Source organism: Rhinolophus ferrumequinum, chromosome 12, assembly GCF_004115265.2.
Source record: "Rhinolophus ferrumequinum isolate MPI-CBG mRhiFer1 chromosome 12, mRhiFer1_v1.p, whole genome shotgun sequence".
Taxonomy (NCBI): domain Eukaryota; kingdom Metazoa; phylum Chordata; class Mammalia; order Chiroptera; family Rhinolophidae; genus Rhinolophus; species Rhinolophus ferrumequinum.
Genome location: NC_046295.1, coordinates 54,736,595 through 54,755,382, shown reverse-complemented (window position 1 = coordinate 54,755,382; position 18,788 = coordinate 54,736,595). Strand labels below are relative to the sequence as shown.

The window sequence follows — 18,788 nt, the reverse complement described above, 5'->3', positions numbered from 1 at the left end:
CAGCCGATCCCTGAGGCTTGGCTCCTGGCTCCCTGCTCAGTGCTGCCTCTAAATTATCACATGGTCTCTGTCCTCAGAGAGTAATGCAAATCTGCCTTTGTGTCTGACCAGAAGACCTCCTCAGGTCCTCACTCTGTATCTGTTGACCCTTATTTAACATACTTTCCTAATAAATAGGGCTATCTTCTTGCCTCAACCTTTTAAGATTGAAAAAGCTTCCAAAAAATTTTGTTTACGTTTCTTTTGCTAAGAATAGAGGGGAATTTCAAAAGATGGACCTTGAATCTACGACTTAGAAGCTTCGTTCTGGACCCAGTTTTGAGGGAACATGACATTCCTATAAAGTGAGATTTTCTGGGTGCATCTAAGCTATCACAAAGCATGCTTTTCCTGATATCGAACCAGCACAATTAGATCTAAAGCCAAACAGAGATGCAGTAGAACAGTCTGATGATGTTTTGTTTAAGCGGGAGGCAGGCAGTGTGGTTTTGCAGCATGAGAGTCAGCAGACCTGGGTTCCAGCCTGACTTTTCTCCCTGGCTGTGTAACCTTAGAAAAGTGACTTTCCCTCACTGATTTTTAGTTTCCTCATCTCTAAAATGAGGCTAATAAACTCTGTCCTGGCCACCTCACAGGATGACCATGAATGACAATCAAATAAGATTCATGTAAGACATACAGATGTACGGGACATTTTTTAGGATTTATGTACACCATATTTTGGGAAAGATTCAGAGAAACTGGTCACTTTGCCAAGTGGCACCTTATATAAACTACATACTTAGATTAAATTTTCTTGCCCCCTTGCAGAATTGCTCTCCCTGGGTTGTGTTTTAAAATTATGATCTCAGCTTTTAGTAAAGATCTATACAAAAAATAGCCTTATGAAATCTGTCTGTTGTAGGATGCTGTTGATACCATGCTGGCTAATTTGACATATGACAGTGTCCTCCTTTTATTTATTTATTTATTTTGGGTAGGGTTAAAGCCTAGAAAACATTTTGTTTCCTTGAAGAACTGGTCTGTTTTCTCCTTATTGATAATGACAGCTATGTAAATAATCTCGTTGCCCTTTTCTCTTGTGTAGCCAGGAAGTTCATGATGAAATATACAGCCTATTGTGCATAGTGTTGGAAACTTTGGTTGACTTCTCTATGTTTTGTTCCCTTTCCCTCTAGTAAACATATTATAATGTATATTTACCTAGGCCCTTATGTCTTAATGTTTACTGTTTTGTTATACAAGTTTCCCATAAACCCCCTTGGATCCCTTGAGAGATAACAAGGAGGGCACCAAACAATAGAAAAATTAATAAAGCCTCTGGTAAGAGGAAGCCTGAGTCCCTCTCCCTCCCACCCCCATACACACATATACACACTTCTCTCACAGGGCACAAAACCTTGAACAAATGTTTGACTCTTGGTTCCTTTATGGTCAACCCATCTGTTGCAGGCATATGAGCAGAACATGTATGGTAGCAAATACCAGTGGATCATTCCAGGCTGGTATGAGCCTTCCTGGTGGGAGCAGGTGCATATAGAAGCCAACTCATCCCGTTGTCCCCGGAGGAATCTGCTTGCTGCCATGGAGGGCTACATCGGTGTGGACTTTGAACCCCTGAGCTCCAAGCAGATCAAGACCATCTCAGGAAAGGTCAGTACCTTGATTTGTCTGTCTCAGCCTCCAGGCCCATCTTCTTTCATCATCCTATCTGATTATGTTGGCAAAAAATGCCCAGATCTTGTTCTGGCTTTTGCTGTGTGTCTTTGAGCAAATCACTTAACCTCTCTGAGCTTCACTTATCCATTAAATTGGGATAGCCAACACTCTAGGAAATACCCCTCTAGGAAACTGTGGGAATCAAATGAGGTAAGGGTGTTTTGTAAGCTCATAACACAGTGAACATATAAGGGGTAGAGTCATGACTTTTGTAGTACCAACTATAAACATTGCCTCTCAGGCTCTACTATGGTTTCATCCTGTAACCCTCAGACCTGGAATGTCATTTCTGTCTTACTGATGCTCCTGTCAACCCGGAGAAGAAAGCCCCCCTCAAGTAGACTTGGGGAAACATGTGCTGTAGACCAGCCAGACTAGTTTGAACCCCACTTTTGCCATTTACCAGCTGTGGGACCTTGAGCTTCAGTTCTCCAAGCCATTGTTTCCTCTTCTGTATAATCGTGGTAAAAATACCCTCCTCTGGGGTTAAAAGGAGGACTGATGGCTACCATGGCGCCTGGTACCTCAGTACTGTCATGACTGGGAGGAGGACCTAGGCAGGATGTTTAGGTCCTTGGGGCCACCACATGTTCTCACTAGGCGTTACTAACCCCTGCCCTGCTTATATCGGTAGGGCTGTGAGAGAGCCACACAACGTGGCATATGGAAAAGTATTTCAAAAGTACATACTCTGTTCTCTATCAGTGTGAGTGTTAGCAAGAATCAGGTGATGGCAGCCTGGCTGAAGATGGCACATCCATTTCTCAATTTTAACTACCAGCCCAAATTCAGTACAGCGGCGACATACTTCTATTCTGTCTTTCAGAGCTCAGATTGTTCAATTCTCCACTCAACTGCAGCGTTCTTACAGACCCAATTTCCTTTAAAGAATAAATTTTATGTAAAGTTAAAATATACATATATATGTGTATATATATATATGCATTATTTTTATCCATTATTTAATCTCAATTGGAGCCAACTCAACAAGAATGATGTATTGATTTTTCAAAAAGTGGCAAATCATTAGGACACATTTTGTAAACAACTCTTTAGACCATGCTGGCATCTGAGAGATCCTAGAAAAACACTGGTTAGAAAAGGTTGAAAGAAATATTTTTATACCAAAATCAATGAGTATATGAAAAGGTTTTGAGATGCTGAATAATGAGTAGAAACAACTCATATTTCAGTAAGTGTTATGATTAGAAGTGTCAAAGTTTGCAGTTTATTAGAAGATCCTTGGTCCAGGGATACCCTATACTTTAATCTAAAAATAGCATAAAATTTTAGGAAAACACAAAGACTAAGGGAAAAAACTTAATGCAAGAAGACAGTATAATAATTAAACAGAGAGACTTATAGAAGACCAAAGACGTGCATGGTTACATCAGAGACCTGTGAAGCTAAGTGGGGATGAGGGAGCCAAGAGAAGGACCTCAAATGTCATCCTAAAGAGTACGGATGTGACCCAGGGCGGGCAAGTCATGCACGGAGGTGAGCTGTGCACAGGAATGCTTTTTGGGAAGGTCATTTTTTGGCAGTGTTTTTTGGAAGAAACGTTTTCACTTTCTAACAACACAATCTCCTAGGTCACTGACTTTCATTTTTAATTTTTGACTTTTTTGGCGGTGGAGGGGCCTAATGAGGAGGCTGGGCTAAGCCCTATTGTTGTGCCCGTGAATGGGACACCTGGTGCTATTCCTGGAGCTGTACCCCACAGCGTGGTGACCTCCTCGTGGGCCTCCCAGGATGCAGCAACGCCATCGGAGCAGAGGCAGGCTTCAGGCTCGAGCAGCTTCCAACATTTCAGCAGACGGGTCCCTGTCCCCACAGTCTTTGAGGGAAGAGGCAGCCTCTCTTACATTACCCCAATGTTGTAAGACGATGGAAGCCACCCGGGGACATCTGTAGCCTTTTTGCCTCTTGCACTCAGGGGCCTCAGGTCTCTCCTAGAGATCATTTAGACCAGACGCCTCTCAGACTCTCAGGTCCTACCAGTAGCACAGGACTCACTACTTCTCACTTACTCACCCCCACTGATCGCCCTGGGCCCACATAGGCCCTGTGGGTAGTGACCTTGTCCAAACTAAACAACCCATCCCTCCAGTTGTAACTCACAGGCCCACCGCTGGGACTAAGGGCAACATCTAAGGGGGTGCCAAAAACCTCAGTCATCAAGATGAAAAAATTTTTTCATGCAATATCTTTAATATTCAAAATGAATGCAAAACAAGTCCATGATGAACAAAATATCAAAAGTTTAAATAAAAACAAGGTCATCAGGACTGGGATTAGGGTGAGCGAGGTGACACGAGTCACACAATTACAGGATCAGATCTTGTCTTTATTTAACGTTTTGATATTTCATTAAGCGTGGATTGTTTTCACATTAGTTTTGATTTATGCAAGTACTATTAGTATGGATTACTGAGGGTTGTGGCTCCCTCTTAAATTCTGTACTGGAAGAGAACACCTCGCTCGCCTGCCCCTGGTCCTGACCCTGCACAAGTTGTATCTGTCAAGCCCCTTCCCACGCTGGGCCCATCCTCCACACATGATCTTGTTGAATGCTCCCTCCCCAGCGGGTAGGGCCCAGAGTTAGTAAAGCATTCGTATTTGTGGTCTGACCACAGGCCAACTTCCCCAGTCAGCCTTCAAAAGTCTATGGCCAAAGGAAGTTCTAGAGAGTTGAGAAATGTTTCTTGAATTTGAATTTGCGTTTTACATGACTGCTGGAGACCGGGGTCAGCATGGCACAGGCTGCTGGGTTGATGCCTGCATTTGGGGGTCCATCAGTGTCCATGACGACAAGTAAACACTCATAGAGCCATCCCAAGTCAACGGGCTCATGCCATCCTCACTATTTACATGCAGGGAAGCTAAAGGGCAGAAAGGACACCCCCAAGGTCCCTGGAGTGGGTTGAATAATGACCCCTAAAAAGATATGTCCACATCCTAACTCTTGGAACCTGTGAATATGACCTTATTTGGAAAAAGGCTCTTCACAGATATAATTAAGCATCTTGAGATGAGATTATCTTTGATTACCTGGGTAGGTCCTAAGTCCAATGACAAGTGTCGTTATAAGAGAAAGTCAGAGGGAGACTTGCCACATGGATAAGGTCACGTGAAGACAGAGGCAGAGATTGAAGTGATGGTGTCTCCAAGACAAGAAGTGCCAAGGATGGCTGGCAGCCACCAGGAGCTAGGAGAGAGGCATGGGATGGATTCTCCCTCAGAGCCTCCAGAGGGAACCAACCCTGCCAACACCTTAGTTTTGGACTTCTGGTCTCCAGAACTGTGAGAGAATAGAGTTCTCCCATTCCAAGTACTAACCAGGCCTGACCCTGCTTAGCTTCTGAGATTGGGTGCGTTCAGGGTGGTATGGCCGTAGACAGTTTCTGTTGTTTTAAGCCACCTGGTTTATGGAAATTTGTAATGGCAGCTCCAGGAAACTGATAGTCACCCAGAAGGTCAGGAAGAGACCCAGGACTTGAAGCCAGGACTGCCAATTCCCCACTCAGTGCCCCTTCCCGTCTACCATGCTGTCCCTCTAGACTTGAGACAAGCTTAGGAACAGAATGCATCCACATCAGCCCTTTTGTGACATCTCAGCAGGCCCCTGTTAGTAAGTGGCATAACAGGGCCCACGGGTCTGGTAATCAGGAGATCTGCACAAATTTGTTCATTCCCACCAATTAATCTGCCACCTGAACTATTCACTCTACCTCCCTGGGCCTCAGTTTCCTCAACTGAAAACGAGAGATTTGGGCGATATAACTCCTAAGGTCCTTTCACAGCTAAGTTCTCAGACTCTGTGTAAGTGTGGGATTGGGTTATTACAGCAAGTTATATGACATGATTATAATGTTAAACCCTGGAATCTCCAGGATGAAGGTGACTCCTGAGAGAGAAAGTTGCAGAATCAGGTGGAAACAGTCTTCCTCTTGGAATGCATTCTCCAAGGTTCCCTCTTCCATATGCCTGTCTCCAGCATCAAGCCATCCCCAGCTTGCTCTTTGGCACCCAGGAGATTTCTGGTAGGAGGACTAACAAGGTCATGATCTTCCTCCAGAGTGCATTCATCAGTCCCTTCCCAGTGGAATTTCTAATGGAATTTCTGATGGAACAAGCGCAGACCTTCAGGCTTCCCCAAGCATGCACAGAGCTCAATCTTCTGGAACCCCCCAAAGACAGCCTCTGGGCCATTGAGGTTCCCTATCACCACTCTATTCCCACCAAGAGACTCTGTGACATTGGTGATTTCCAGTGTCAGCTTTCACTTTTCAAAGTCCCTGTTAGGTTTATTTCTATGGTGAGCATTTGCGATTCTGGCCAGGTTTCTTCAGTGAATATATGTTCAGATTAGTATTGGGTACATACTTAGGGGTAGCATTTCTGAGTCATAAGGTATGCTTATATTCAGCTTTAGTAGACTCTGCCAAACCGGTTTCTAAAGTGGTTGCACCAATTTTTCCCTGCAGTGATTAAGAATTTTATTTGATTCACATGCTCACCAACATTTGGTATTGTCAGCTTTTTTATTTTAGCATATCTAATGGGTGTGTAGCAGTGTCTCTGCCTCATTTTAGTTTTAATTTGCATTTCTTGATGACTAATGAAGTTGGGCATCTTTTCATATTTTCATTAGCCATTTTGATATCCTCGTTTATAAATTACCTATTGAAGTCTTTTACTCAGATTCTCTGCCTCTTTGTCATTGATTTGTAAAAATTTGCTTTATATTCTGGACATTAATTGTTGGATGGTTATACGTATTACTTATATCTTCTCATATTCTGTACCTTATCTTTTCATTCTTAATGATGTATTTTGATGAACAGACATTCTTAATTCTAATGCCGTTCAGTTTATTAGTTTTCCTTATGATTAGTATATTTGTGTCCTGTTTAAGCATCTTTGCCCACCCAAGCTCATGAATATATTTTCCGATCTTGTCTTTTAGAAGTTATGTTTTACCTTTCACATTTAGATACAGAATCCACATGGAATTGATTTTATGTATGGTCTGAGGTAAGATTAAGATTAATTTTTTCAATATGGATAACCAATTGATTTGGGACCCCTTATTGAAAAGTTCATTATCTTCCTCATTCCCTATGCTACAGCGTCACCTTTGTCATGAATTAAATGGCTGTATATAGTGTGGATCTGCTTCTAGACTTTCTAGTTTCTTTCATTGGTCTATTTGCCTATCCCTTAATCAATACCACACTGTCTTAATAATTAAAGCTTTATAATAAGAACTGATAACTGGTAGTGTAAGCCCTTCATCTTTGTTCTTCTTCTTTAATATATATTTTTTAATTTTCTTAGCCCAGATGTCATTTTCAATTTAGATCTACTCACATATTTACATTTTCTACTACTTTTCATTTCTCGCTGCATTTCTGTTCTGTTTATGATCATTTTCCTCCTTCCCAAATAATTCCTCTTAGTCTTTCTTTTACTGTGGGTTTGCTAGAGACAAATTCTCTCCATTTTTGGTTGTCTGAAAATGTCTTTCTTTCACCTTGAATTTTGAGAGGTACATTAATTAGGTATAACATTCTAGATGACCTATTATTTTCTTTCAGTACTTTAGGATGCCATTTCATTGTCTTCTGGCTTCCATTGTTTCTATTAAGTCAGCTGTCAGACTTATCCTTGTTCTTTTGAGGATAATGCATACTTTTTCCCCCTCTAACTCCTTTTAAGATTTTATCTTTGTTTTGGCCTTCAGCAGTTTTACAATGCTATGCTGAAGTGAGGTTTTCTTTGGATTTATTTTGAATAGAGTTCACAGAACTTTATAGAAACTTCATGAATCTGTGGATTGATATGTGTTTGGGGGAAAGTCTATTATAATATCCCTTTCAGTCTTACTTTTGCCTATTTTCTCTTTCCTCACATTCCAGGGCACCAATTATACATACGTTATACTTTTGCAACATATATCATGTATCTCTTATGTTAATTTTTTATTTTCTATCCTTTTCTCCTCTCTGTGCTTCAGTCTGAATATTTACTACTAAGATTTCTTCCAGTTTACTAACCTACTTTCTGCTGTGTCTAATAAGCTGCTTCATCCATCTGTTGAGTTCTTAATTTCAGTTATTGTATTTTTTATTTTTAGAATTTCCATTTTATTCTTTTTTCTTTCATTGGTTCCAGTTCTTTGGTGATATGCTGTATCTTTTAATTCATGTTTTTGAGCATATAAACCTTGCTATTTTAAAGTCCACGTCTAATACTTCAAGATTTGGATCACCTGTGGGTCTGTTTCTATTGCTTATTTTACTTCTTTACCTCCCTCCCTCTCTCCCTCTCTCTCTCCTTTCCTTTCTCCTTTCCTTCCCCCCCTCCTTCTTTTCTTCCTTCCTTTCATCCTTCTTTCCTTCTTTGTCTTTTTAAAAAATTATGTGGTCCTATCTCCTTGTATACCTGGTAAATTTGATTAATTAACTTGGATATGAAAAGCTGTAGAGGCTATAGGTGGTGTTATCTTTCTCCAGAGAAGATGTATTTCTCATCAAGCAGGCAGCTAGAATAGGGGCAGATTATCTTACTACAATCAACAATTTAGATGATTCCAGGCTTGATTTTAGTTTTTGTAAGGTCTGGTCTATTTTGGTTCATCTTTATTCCTGGTCTCAACTGAAATCTTGGGGTGTTTGCTGGCCCTGGATTCCAACTCTTGTCTTCCTGATATTATGAGACTCCAAACACTTCTGTTTATTTGTTTAGCCCCCCAGCAACCACTTTTTGCTTGGCTTCTCACCCTTTTGCGTTTTGCAGCTTACTTATCAGCAAATATGTCAAGTGCAAATGACAGTTTGAATACTGGGTTCACTTTATTTGTGGTTCCTTTTCCTCTGAGACCTTGACCTAGAAGTCTTTGCTGCCCTTATAGCCGTGGACTACAGTTTTTGTCTTCCTCTCGCCATGGAACTGCTGAAAGCTCTTCTCCAATGCTTCCTGTTCCTGCAACTAACTAGCCTTACAAATCAGCAAATGCCTCAAGGGGAAACAGCAAAGAATGTTGGACTCTTCTCAAAGTATTTTTCTTCTCTCCAGAATCTTGGCTCCTCGAGTCCTGGATGTCCTGGTTGCTTTCTGGTGCCTTTGAATAACTCTTTTTATATTTTATTCTGCTTTCCTGAATGCTTTTCATGAGAGCTTTGGTCTGATATAAGCTATTTCATCATAGTCAGCATGGAGGTCTGAAGTGAGATTATTTGGCTTTAAAGTGTGTGTGGGGGGGAACAGTCCATTGGGGATGGGGTAAGCATGCTACTGTCTTCAGCTCTTGGAAGCGCTCTTGTGCATAAGAGGGAGCAGATATGTTTATTGTGGCTCCACAGGAAGACATAGCATGCTGAATATAAATTACAGGGAGATAGATGTAAACTCTGCATCCAGAGAAATAGTCCCATAGACATCAGTCATTCCTTCAGTGGATGGCTCTGCCTGAAGAGAGAGTGAGCTTCCCAACACTAGCGGAGGCTCGGAAGGAGCTCAACCAACACCTGGAAGTTGCTATTGAAAAGATCCAATCAGATTGTAGGAGGGGCTTAATCAGTGGTGACTGATTTATGTATTCTTGAAATCTTAGAAGATTTTTTAAATAGGGATGTAGACTAAATATCCCCTAGTGTACCCTCTACGCTAGACCCTATGATTCCAGCATCTCACAAGGAATTCTAGGGTGAAACTCTGCCAGCTTTACTGCTGCAGGGGTGACAGTTAGAGATGTGGAAAGGGGTGTGTCCTTCTCCTTCTTTTCTATTCAGTCCATGAGGCGTGTCTCTCTCTCTCTCTCTCTCTTTCTCTCAGAAAGCAGGACTCCACTTGGTTCTGTTGGGATGACAGACCCATAAGGTTTAGTCACGTTATGGGTAGCAGGCTTGTGTGGGCTAGCCTGGGAACCTAACCACTATTTATAACATAGTTTCTGTGGGAAAATACATTCCCAATTCCAACAACTGCCTTTCAAAAATATGCTGGAGCAAAACCTGTCCGTAATTGGGATGATCGATATAAAGTTATTTTCTCAGAAACTTTTAGCATCTCATAAACTTGACCTCAGATAATGAGTAATTATCCGCTTTCTGTGTCAGCTTTACAAAGGAAGGAAGAAGTTCTTCGGCCCCCAAATAATTGGAGGCCTGCTTTAAGAACAACTATTACTTTTGCTCAGACAGTTATTTCTTCTTGCTGTCATTGTTTTTCCCAAGGGAGACTGGTGCTGGCTTCACCTGGGAAGTGATGAATGGCCTGGGATATAAGGAGGTAGCAAAAACTTCAACTCGGTTCTTGCAAGGACAGTGAGAATGAGGTCACCTTTCAAGGTTTAGCTATACCTGTGTCCCATTCCCAGGACTCTGCCCCTAGAAATGAGGTAAACAGTCATATTTCCAGTGTTCTCCATCCCCCTCTGGCCCCTTATGCTACATAAAATGAAGAATAGTTTTTGGGATGGAAAACATATGGATTTACAAGTACACGTGTAAAACGGATATGTAGGGGTTTGTGTTGACCCCAAGGCCAAATTGAATAAACAATATGATCTCGGTCACCCTAGTATCCCCACAAAAAAAAAAAAAAAAAAAAAAAAAAACCATACACTATATCAAGGAAGTTTAAAAATGGCACTCCTTTAACTCCTAGTAAGATCACACTTCAGGTCTGGATCTCTGCTTTCACAGGGTCGCAGAAAGCTTGAAGGACGCGTCAGTGGAATGTTCTGGACAGGAAAGAGGTCTAGAAATGTCATCCGAATGTAATCCTTGGGTTGAACACACAGGATTCAAAGGCAGACACCAGCAGCCCTCAGGTGGCTCTGCTATGCATCACAAAAAGCTCCCCGAGCAAAATGCAGGAAAAGAGAAGTCACAGGGGCCACACTTCTTTTATGCCTAGAGCAATTAATTAAAGAAATACACGTTTAAATAATGTTTAGTACTTTTAAAATAGCCAATAGCTGAATTAACCAGAAATAGACCCACATTGCCTTTAAAAATCAAAGAAAAATATAGCCAAATAGTAAAAGATGGAAAAATTACAAAGATGCATTAAAACGAAACATTAAAAGGTGTGACTCACGTCCTGCACCTTTACTCTTATCAGCAATGGCTGGTATTTGTGGTCACCTGCCATGTGCTGGACAGTGGCCTGGGTCCTTTGCACGCTTCATTGTATGGAATCCTCATGGCCACCCAACAAGGAAGGACTTGGGGAGAAAGGACCCAAGCCCAGGTCACAGTTAACAAACCACAGAGCTGGGGCTGGAAGGCAGGATGGCCTGCTTCCTTATCATGGTGCCAGGCTCTTGCTTCTATTCCTGAGAGGGAACTTCTAGATCCCTTGGTCCAATTCCTCATTTTTTGGATGGAGAAACTGGGGCATAGAAAAGGTCTCTGTAGGTGATGTTTCGGGTTCTGGCAATACCTCAGTGATCAAGACAGATAGCATCCCTGACCCCATGGAGCTTAATTCTAGTTGTGGGGGAGAGAGTTGGAACAACAGACAATAAGCAAGTAAAAACGTAAGTAAGAAAATAGTAAGATATGAAACATACAATAAAGAAGATAAAACCAGTGGATAGAGAACACAGGGGGTGAGGGGATTTTAGAACAGGTGGGTCAGGGAAGCTGTCACTGAGAAATGACAAGGGTTGACATTTGAATGCCAAGAATATTATGCAAAGATCTAGGGGGAAAGCTTTCTGGCAGAGGAAACAGCTAGTGCAGAAGCCCTGAGGTGCGAACAAACTTGACGTGATCGAAGGACCCAAAAGGTTTAAGGAAAAGAGAGAGCCTCCTAATGGACCGTTTCATGCTCCCCCAGGAGGTGGAAAATGGTGAAGGATGATTGCAGACAGCCAGCCCACGGCGATATTCGGCGGGTAGGGGTGTGATGAATGGTGAGAAGGGGCTGAGCTGGGCTGGAGATTGCTGTCTCCTTGAAGAACCTTTGGTTTGAAGAGAGTTTCTGCTGTGTATTTTGATTGATGAACAGAATGTGATGGCTGGACATGATGCATTTCTGAAGAAAACTGTAAACAGGGATAAAACCTGAGTCATTCAACAGGAGCCGAAATAAAAAAGGAGCTAGATCTGTTGCTGGGACACCAGCATTCACATTTGGTCAGGCAGAATTCCTCTCCTGCATGGTCCACGGTGGGAGGGTCTTGGCTGTCCCCAGGCACCTGCGTGAGTGACCACACTCTGCTAAGGGCAAGAGACTCAGTCTCCAGCCACAGGACTACCCAGCCTTCAATGGCTCCGCGTTATCACCCTCCTATATACTAGACATGGCCCCAAACAACTTAAGGTGGTTTTCAAAAAGCAATGATGCCCTCAAAAGTCAAAAATGAGAAAAGTAGCAGGGATGGAATGGGACCAGTCTAGTTGTACACATGTGCACATACACACAAACACAAGCTGTGTGACCTTGAGCAAACCTCTGGACCTCTCTGTGTCTCCAGCTGTGAGGGGTGTGAGGGAGAGCCAAGTCTAAGTGCATCTAAGGACCCTTCCCAGTGTAAACTGACAGTGAACCGATGGTTTCTACTTGTGATGTGTCCCCAAAGAGGGATTTTCCAAAGACTGAGCTGTGAGCTCTGATGACATTTCTGGCAGAGGTCAGAAGAGAAAAGGCCGTAGAGGGCTGAGACTAATGCGTCCCCGGGGCATTCATTTGGACGTGTAATCCTCAGGGACTGAAATAAAAAGGCACTTTCCGCATTTTGTGACCACATCAGAATGTTAATATCACCAATGAAACTTTTTTTGAAATTCAGTTCAATGGGAGAAAAAAATTCTTTGTTAAAAAATGCTGAGTTATTCACAGACCCTGCTATACAATGGAAGAGGAAAGAGAAGGGGATACGGTGTAGGGTCAGAACAGCCCTTACACCTGGGCACCTGGGACCTGCCCTAGGCCCGTGTTCTATGAGGGCCTCGTTCAGACCCCATGGGCTCAGAATCCACAGGCCACCGGGACAGCCCACCCACACCTGCACCCCGCTCCCTCCTAGACCAGGGCCTGACTGCCCTACCCAATTGTCGGGTGCCGCTTCCCAGGCCCGGGGAACCTCTTGCCTGGGTCAGTCCTCTTGAGGGTAAACCGTATCCCGGGGGTCAGGGGCTGCTGATGCTGGAAGATGGAGGTGGTGTGGGCTGAGCTTGGCTGGGCCGCAGGGCAAGACCAGCTCCCCCTGTGCTGCTGTGTCCATCCTGAAGCTCTGAGGCACCCCAGAATTCTGAATTCAAACTTGGCCTTTCAGATCATTAGAAAGATATATTTATTATGGTGGGGAGATAGAAAATACTTTATTGAACAGTTTATTGGCTTGTCTATAACTTACATATTTAGACATATGGTATGTGGGCCTCCACTGGTACTCTAGCCCCAGGCCCTGCAAATATCAAGGGGAGCCCTGGTTAGGGTGCATTATTCCGGCACCCTAACCTTGCCAGACAGGCAGGGTTCAAATCTCAGGCCTGCCACTCACTAACTCTGGTGCCCTAGACAAGTCAACCTTCCTGAATCAGTTTCCTCACCTATAAAATGTGGGTGAGAACAGGACCCACCAGGTGAGGTTTCTGTGTGATTTAAATGAGATAATGCATCTTATCTCATTTAGAGCCTAGACATTTGGAGAGTCTCAGCTCTCCACACTGGCACCTGATGTCCCTGCTGGTTGTAACTTGGTGTCCTCCGACCCCTCGTTTTCCAGACTCCGCAGCAGTATGAAAGAGAGTACAACAACAAGCGGTCCGGCGTGGGGCCCAGCAAGTTCCATGGGTACGCCTACGATGGCATCTGGGTCATCGCCAAGACGCTGCAGAGGGCCATGGAGACGCTGCACGCCAGCAGCCGGCACCAGCGGATCCAGGACTTCAACTACACAGACCACACGCTGGGCAGGATCATCCTCAACGCCATGAACGAGACCAACTTCTTCGGGGTCACGGTCAGTCCCCCAAGCTCTGTTTCCTTAGTGCCCCTTAGAGACGTACCAGGCAAGAAGGGCTGTGTCACACACCCTATGACGTTGGACCCATTCTCTCAGATTGTTGAAATAATGTCCTGTGGGCCACAGGATTTCAGGGCTGCTGAAACGGGAGGTGGAGCGGTGGGTGCTCTCTGACGCGCTGGGAAAATGCTTCTCTGTGACTCATGGATTCGAAAGGCTATAATGAGTTGACTGCACACAGAGCAGGTGGAATTCACCAGATGGTGAGGTGTGGTGGGCAGCAGAAGCTCTAGACCCGAAGGCAGATTCCAATCCGGGACCTTCACTTTCAATTCTTTAAACGTGGAGCTTTCGTAACACCTACCCTGTGAGATAGTTACGGAGATTAGCCATTACAAAGTAAAATCGGCTAATATGTGTTGAACAAGCAACTTGCTCTGAGCCTCAAGTTTCTCATCTGGGAAATGGGGATAATAGACATCTTGCATGGAAGGTGGGGAAATCAGAAATGATAATAATGGCTAGTATTTCTTGAATGCTTATTATGTGCTAGATACTGTGCCAAGCACTTTAGGTAGATACGACTCAATAATGTAGGTCCAATGCTAGGCCCTCAATAAATGCTAGCTATTGTTATGGTTAAAATGGTCTCATTGCATCCATGTGCCATCCATAGGAAGTAGGCACTATTATTATCCCCATTAGAGGTAAGGAGCCTGGAGCTCAGAGCATTTAAGTAGTACAGCTCATCAGAGGTAGAGCTGGGATTTCAATTGGGTCTGGCTCTTAATTGCTGCATTACACTACCTTCTCATAATGGACATAAGTGGTAGTTATTTGTGTCTTATGATGATGTATTTGTCATTAACTCTGCTCCCAGGAAATAGGAAAAATTTGTCTAAAGTATGATTTGAAATGCTAAAGTATCTTGTGTTTTACAGAGTCATTTACAGAATCAGTCTTTCTTAGGGTGTGAAGAGGGGTAGCTAAGATGGCTCGATTGGTGCATTTCTTATTAAATGTTCATATTCCTTTGTGCATACGCTCAAGCTTGCACTGTTGGTCGGGTGGGGCAGGTGTGAGTACCTGAGCAGATACTGGGGGTGTAGACAATGGTGTGGGCACCGAGGTGAGTAAGATGAGCTCCCTATCCTGGAGACCGTGGTGCAGATGCAGGGGCCAGACCCCGACGCAAATGAGAACAGGAGGTGTTCAGCACCATGGGAGAAAACCAACTGTGTGAGCCCAGAGGGGTTTCTGTGACCTTTGGTGAAAGTGTCAGGGAAAGGCGTTTGGAAGAGGCAGCATGTGAGCTGTGCCTCAGACATGCAGAGAGGAGGCTGGCAGTCTGGGCAGATGGAGTGTGGTGAGCAAGAGAGAAACACGTGCCTGTGTGCAGACAGTATTGAAAAAGAGGATGACGAGGCTGACAAGGTATCTACTATAGCCCAATTCTGAAGGGACAAACTAAGGAGACTGCCGTTTCTCTTAAAAGCCAACTGTTCTCAAAGTATGCTTTGGCCAGCATTAGTAACCCCTGGGAGCTGGTTAGAAATGCAAGTTCTCCAGCCCCACCCCAGACCCACTGAATCAGCATCTCCAGGGGTGGGCCCAGCAGGCTGTGGTTTAACAAATCCTTTAGGTAATTCTAATGCTCACTGGAGCTTGAGAACCAGCAAAGTGGGCGTTATCGCGCAGCCGACATTCGGACTGGAACATTTAACAGCTTCCCTCAGAAGAGTGGTTTAAAAAAAACTTTTTTTATCCTCAGAACCTCTTGTTATGAAATCTCACATGGTGCGTGGTATATCATACGGATGATAGAGGAGCTTCTCCTTTGAACAGAGGACCAGCCATCTGTCCAGGTCCTTCTTCCCACAGCCCCCCGTCACCCCACCCCACAGTGCCAGGACCCCTCCTTCTGAAAGTCCCACCAAAGACCTCGGAGATCCTTTCTCTTCATGGTACAGATCCAGACTGAGACTTAGAGAGGGGTGGGATTCGTCTGGGGTCCCACCAGTAACACTGCAGCACAGCTGTCTCAACACGTGGGTACACTCGTTCAGGTTTTCCTTTCACGCTTTGCTTCTTGTTTAGTAAAGTGAATTCATAATACCCCAAGTTGAAATGGCTGGATAGAGAGCTACAGAATCTAGGAGGCAGTTTGCCGTCTCTCATAATCCGAGAACTCGGCATTTTGCCTGATGTGTCTGAGTTGGCGATGATTTATAATGACTTCTCCGTGCTCCTTTTCATCTAAGCCATCATTCATAATCCCTACTAGATGAGCAGTTAGATAAGACTGAATCGCTTCCCATGGCTTGAAGAGGAGTTTCTTTTTAATGGGAAATTCCTTGACACATTTATGCCTGCCCTGGCTTGTGACTCGTAATTAAGCACATGTCAGAACGGAAAACGGTCTTCAAGATGCTTAGATTCGACCCGCTCGTGCTGCAGATGAATATCTGAGGTATGGACAGGGAGCTTTCAAAGTCTCACAGAAAGACCATTGATTCAGCACAGCCGGGAAGAGCGCTCAGATTGTTCCTGCCCCCGGCACCCTCAGCGTCCGTCCGTCTTCTCCTCCGCTTTGCACAAGTCCCCCTTTAGCTGAGAAAGAGATTGCAACAGAGAAACAGTTCTTCACCTTCCCCCCTTTCTCCTTATCCCCTTTGTCACCTATTAACAGGTGCTTGTCTCTGGATTGTAGACAGGTTTCGTTAAAATTCTTTTGATCAGAGAAAAAAAGGACGCCTTCTGACAAAATAAAAAGTGTTTCCTGTGGTCCAAGGAGACCACAGAAGGCCAAGTTCAGCCATAAATAAAGAATTAGAAGGGAAGGTGGACATAAATGGAAGCATTTCCTAGTTGCTGAAGGGTTTTCATTATACAGCACACACAGTATCCATTTTTCCATTCTCAGGCAGACATTTTATTCTGGGTCACCCTCATTCAACATGTTTACTATACGGAAAATCATTTAAACACATTAAATTAATTATATCCGTGACTCAATTTCAATTGATTCAGTATGCACACTCTCAGCTGGGAGCTGGGCCTGTGGCTCCTGTTTGGCATGCTGAAGAAGAGATTTCTTCCACACATCCCAGCCTGTGAATCTGGCTTAGTTTGGGGCCCAGCTCTGTTTTATCTTCTTAAGGCTACCTGTCTCAGGGAACACCCAGAAACGGGATTCTCTGTCCCTACCTGTGCATGGATGGCCTGGGGGTCCTGCCCACCTTGAATTCCCTGAGTGCGTGGTTCTGATTTTTAGCCCTGTTATAACCTCTCTACCGTCTGCAAATCTCAAAATGCTTCCCCACCTGGAACCCACACTTCTGCCAAACATGAAAGTCAGGCTAGAATTGGTTATTTAGATCTCAAAAGCCCAGAGAATTCTGGGAATCCCAGCTCAGCAGAGTGTGTTTACAGCAAAGATTCCCCAACTTGTGTATGCGTGAGGATGTCCCAGAGGGCTTCGTTAAAAATTCAGATTTCCCAGGCCTGGCCCAGAAATTAGGGTACAGTGACTTTGCAATAAGGCCAAGAAATTCGCATTATTAAGAAGCAGTCCAGGTGATTCTCAAATAGCAACCTTGAGGCTTGCCCGGGGCTCCAGTAGTGTGCAGGCTTGCATGCGCAAACACAACGCACATTTTGATTTTAAACCCTTTCAGAGATGTATTAGTTCCTGCGTTCATTCACTCCCAGGAACCCATTTACTACCAGAGATGTACTCAATTCATTGACAAAAGGATATAACTCTTCAAAACATGCCTAGGAACATGTGCTAAGAATTCAGGTGAAAATTAGAGCGTTAATTTTTTGGGGGTAATCATTTTTAAATTCTTCTCAGTTTCCAGTCTCTTAAAATAGGGATGATGTCCCAAATCTCGAAGTGGACAAATCCTTTGGGTATGTCAAACCAAAATATGATGGCTCTAACCAGCAGTATACCCGCTTTGGTAAATGTTTCTTCTGAGCCGTCTTTTAAAATGACACTGTATTTAGTCTGTGGCACCTGTGACAGAGGCTAAATTAATAAAATCTCATTATACCCTATAGTAAAAATGTAATACTCATAATATTTTTTTCTATCAAGTTACTGAAGTTAGGTACACCAGGTTTGTGTGGAGCTATGAAACATCCAAGAAAATTCGGCGATAGAGAAAGAAATTGAAAGAAGCTCCTGGGGAATATCCTTGGTTGTGTGAAAAGGGCCTATTCTTGCTAAACTATTTCCTGGGATCACTTCCTCCTTCCCTCTGGGCGGCCAAATGTAGAAGTCATCACAGCTGCAGAGGGTAACCCGTAAGTTCCTTTAAATAATAGACCCATTCTCCATTCTCTGCACAGCTTCTCTTGGCCAGCTGTGAGTCTGGACGTCTCCATTTAACATCTGTCGAGAGAGGCCGACAGCCTTAGGTTCAGGCATGCCACCTTTGATGGCTGTTCCCTTCTAATTGATTTCACCCAGAAGGTGACAAAGACCAGAAGATGGCAATTTGCAGTTTATTGATCTACTTGCTTTTGTTGCTGGTGAACAAGAATCCAGCCCTCACCAGTGTGTCCCTTAAAGTTTTCATGCAAGATTTTAAAATAGTAATCTCTACTAAGTCTCAAATACTGCTGCTCTCCTCCCACTGCCAATGTTTTGCCTGAAAAACATTCCTCAGAGAGTAAACTCAGTTTGGTTGGAAACCAGTTACTCCTGATACTTGGAACCCTGTAGGCAGAGGAAGCTACCGAGTTCCTTCTCCCAGGGAAATCGCACGGTTGGCTAAAGCGCCCATTTACTTCACACCCCGTGTTGCCTTGCCCTACTGTGACCTTGAAGTGGTACAGTTAATTTTTTATCCAAATATGAAACTTTACACACACACACACACACACACACACACACACACACACACACAGATGAGTTAAATGTCATCTTGTTAGATAGAGGTAGCACATCTCCCTTGCCTGTCTGATCTTTTGGGGTCCCAGTTTTATTCTCCAATACCAAAAGTTAACCTTCAGCGTTCCCACCAGCCACCCATTTGTCATTTGTGCCTTACACTTGGTGTCATCATTTAGCGTA

The 18,788-nt window shown here is 43.7% G+C and overlaps 1 protein-coding gene across 1 annotated transcript in view; it reads left to right on the top strand.

Annotated features, from left to right (window-relative positions):
- Window positions 1-18,788, top strand: part of GABBR2 (gamma-aminobutyric acid type B receptor subunit 2) — a 340,052-nt gene that overhangs the window by 196,430 nt on the left and 124,834 nt on the right. The window contains exons 6-7 of the mRNA XM_033123673.1: window positions 1,453-1,653; window positions 13,466-13,702. Of these exons, the coding sequence (XP_032979564.1) occupies window positions 1,453-1,653; window positions 13,466-13,702 (438 nt within the window). The remainder of the gene's footprint in view (window positions 1-1,452; window positions 1,654-13,465; window positions 13,703-18,788) is intronic.